Source organism: Solanum tuberosum, unplaced genomic scaffold (assembly GCF_000226075.1).
Source record: "Solanum tuberosum cultivar DM 1-3 516 R44 unplaced genomic scaffold, SolTub_3.0 scf00232, whole genome shotgun sequence".
Lineage (NCBI taxonomy): Eukaryota > Viridiplantae > Streptophyta > Magnoliopsida > Solanales > Solanaceae > Solanum > Solanum tuberosum.
Window position 1 is genome coordinate 82,445 of NW_006239158.1, and position 1,116 is coordinate 83,560.

The window sequence follows — 1,116 nt, forward strand, 5'->3', positions numbered from 1 at the left end:
TAAATGAATATGCTAAATAAAAAAAAAAAAAAAAAAAAAAGCTATCTATATGCATGTCATATGTGTGCACTTGACTAAGAAAAGGAAGTACAATGGCTAGTTTAACTAAAGGATGCCTATATTTGAAGACCTCTTGTCAAGAATGGTTTAGCTATATTAAAGCATTCTTTGTTGGTCAGGTAATTTCTATTTCTTACAATTAACTTTTTTCTTTTTAATTTCTTGAAAGATTTAAAAAAATCGAACCTACCGAATGCATGGATACTTAATTTTGACAGTGTTACCTCAATTTATTTATGTTGTATTTCTATATAACATATAGAAGTTTTGAAGGTGTTTGTATGATCATTTATTAAGTTTAATTTGAAGTGTTTAACTGATACAGTGGAAGACGTATTGAGAAGGTGTTACACTTTTAAAATTGAAGTGTGTTTACCTATTGTTTTGGTAGGGGAAGAAGATGAGAGCAAAAAGTGAGGAGGAATTGACAGAAGCTGATATGGTGAAAGCTAAAATGGAGGTTGAGGCTACTGATGAAGCAGAGAAAACCAAAAAACAACTTAATAAATCAAGTTGATTTTTCTAATATGTTTCTTTTACGTTGTCTAATAATATATATTCTATTAGGTACTCCATATTCCTTTCCTCATTACGTCGATGGGTTTTTTTAATTCTTGATTTGGTATATTAAAAATATATAATATGATATGCATGATACAATTACCCCTCTAATGGATATTATTGTTAGAGGCCATGTGTTTTAATATTAAAATTAAAATATTAAATTTATATTTTAATGGATATAAATTGACTAGTCATTATGTTTTTACATAACTCATCTAACCATTCTTGTTATGATCAATCACTAACTGTCCATCAATTCCATGTTTTAAAATATGATATATTTTGACATTTATTTGGGAAATTTGTTTTATATCATATTTTGATATTTATTTATGAAAGAAATTCTACTGTGATGCATTTTCCCTTGTGCAGGATTTGTAGAAAACAAAAATGAGAAGAGTTAGGAAAATATTGTACTGAAGTTGAGACAGAATCAGATGAAAAGAGTAACTTCAAATATATGAGAAGTAATATATAAGAAGTAGAATGTAG

General features: G+C 27.2%; 1 protein-coding gene across 1 annotated transcript; it reads left to right on the forward strand.

Annotated features, from left to right (window-relative positions):
- The first annotated feature begins 47 nt into the window (after positions 1-47).
- Positions 48-678, forward strand: LOC107062489 (uncharacterized). The gene is made up of 2 exons (XM_015313155.1): positions 48-179; positions 452-678. The coding sequence occupies exons 1-2, from the start codon at positions 93-95 to the stop codon at positions 575-577; spliced, it is 213 nt and encodes a 70-aa protein (XP_015168641.1). The 5' UTR covers positions 48-92; the 3' UTR covers positions 578-678.
- The last annotated feature ends 438 nt before the right edge of the window (positions 679-1,116 follow it).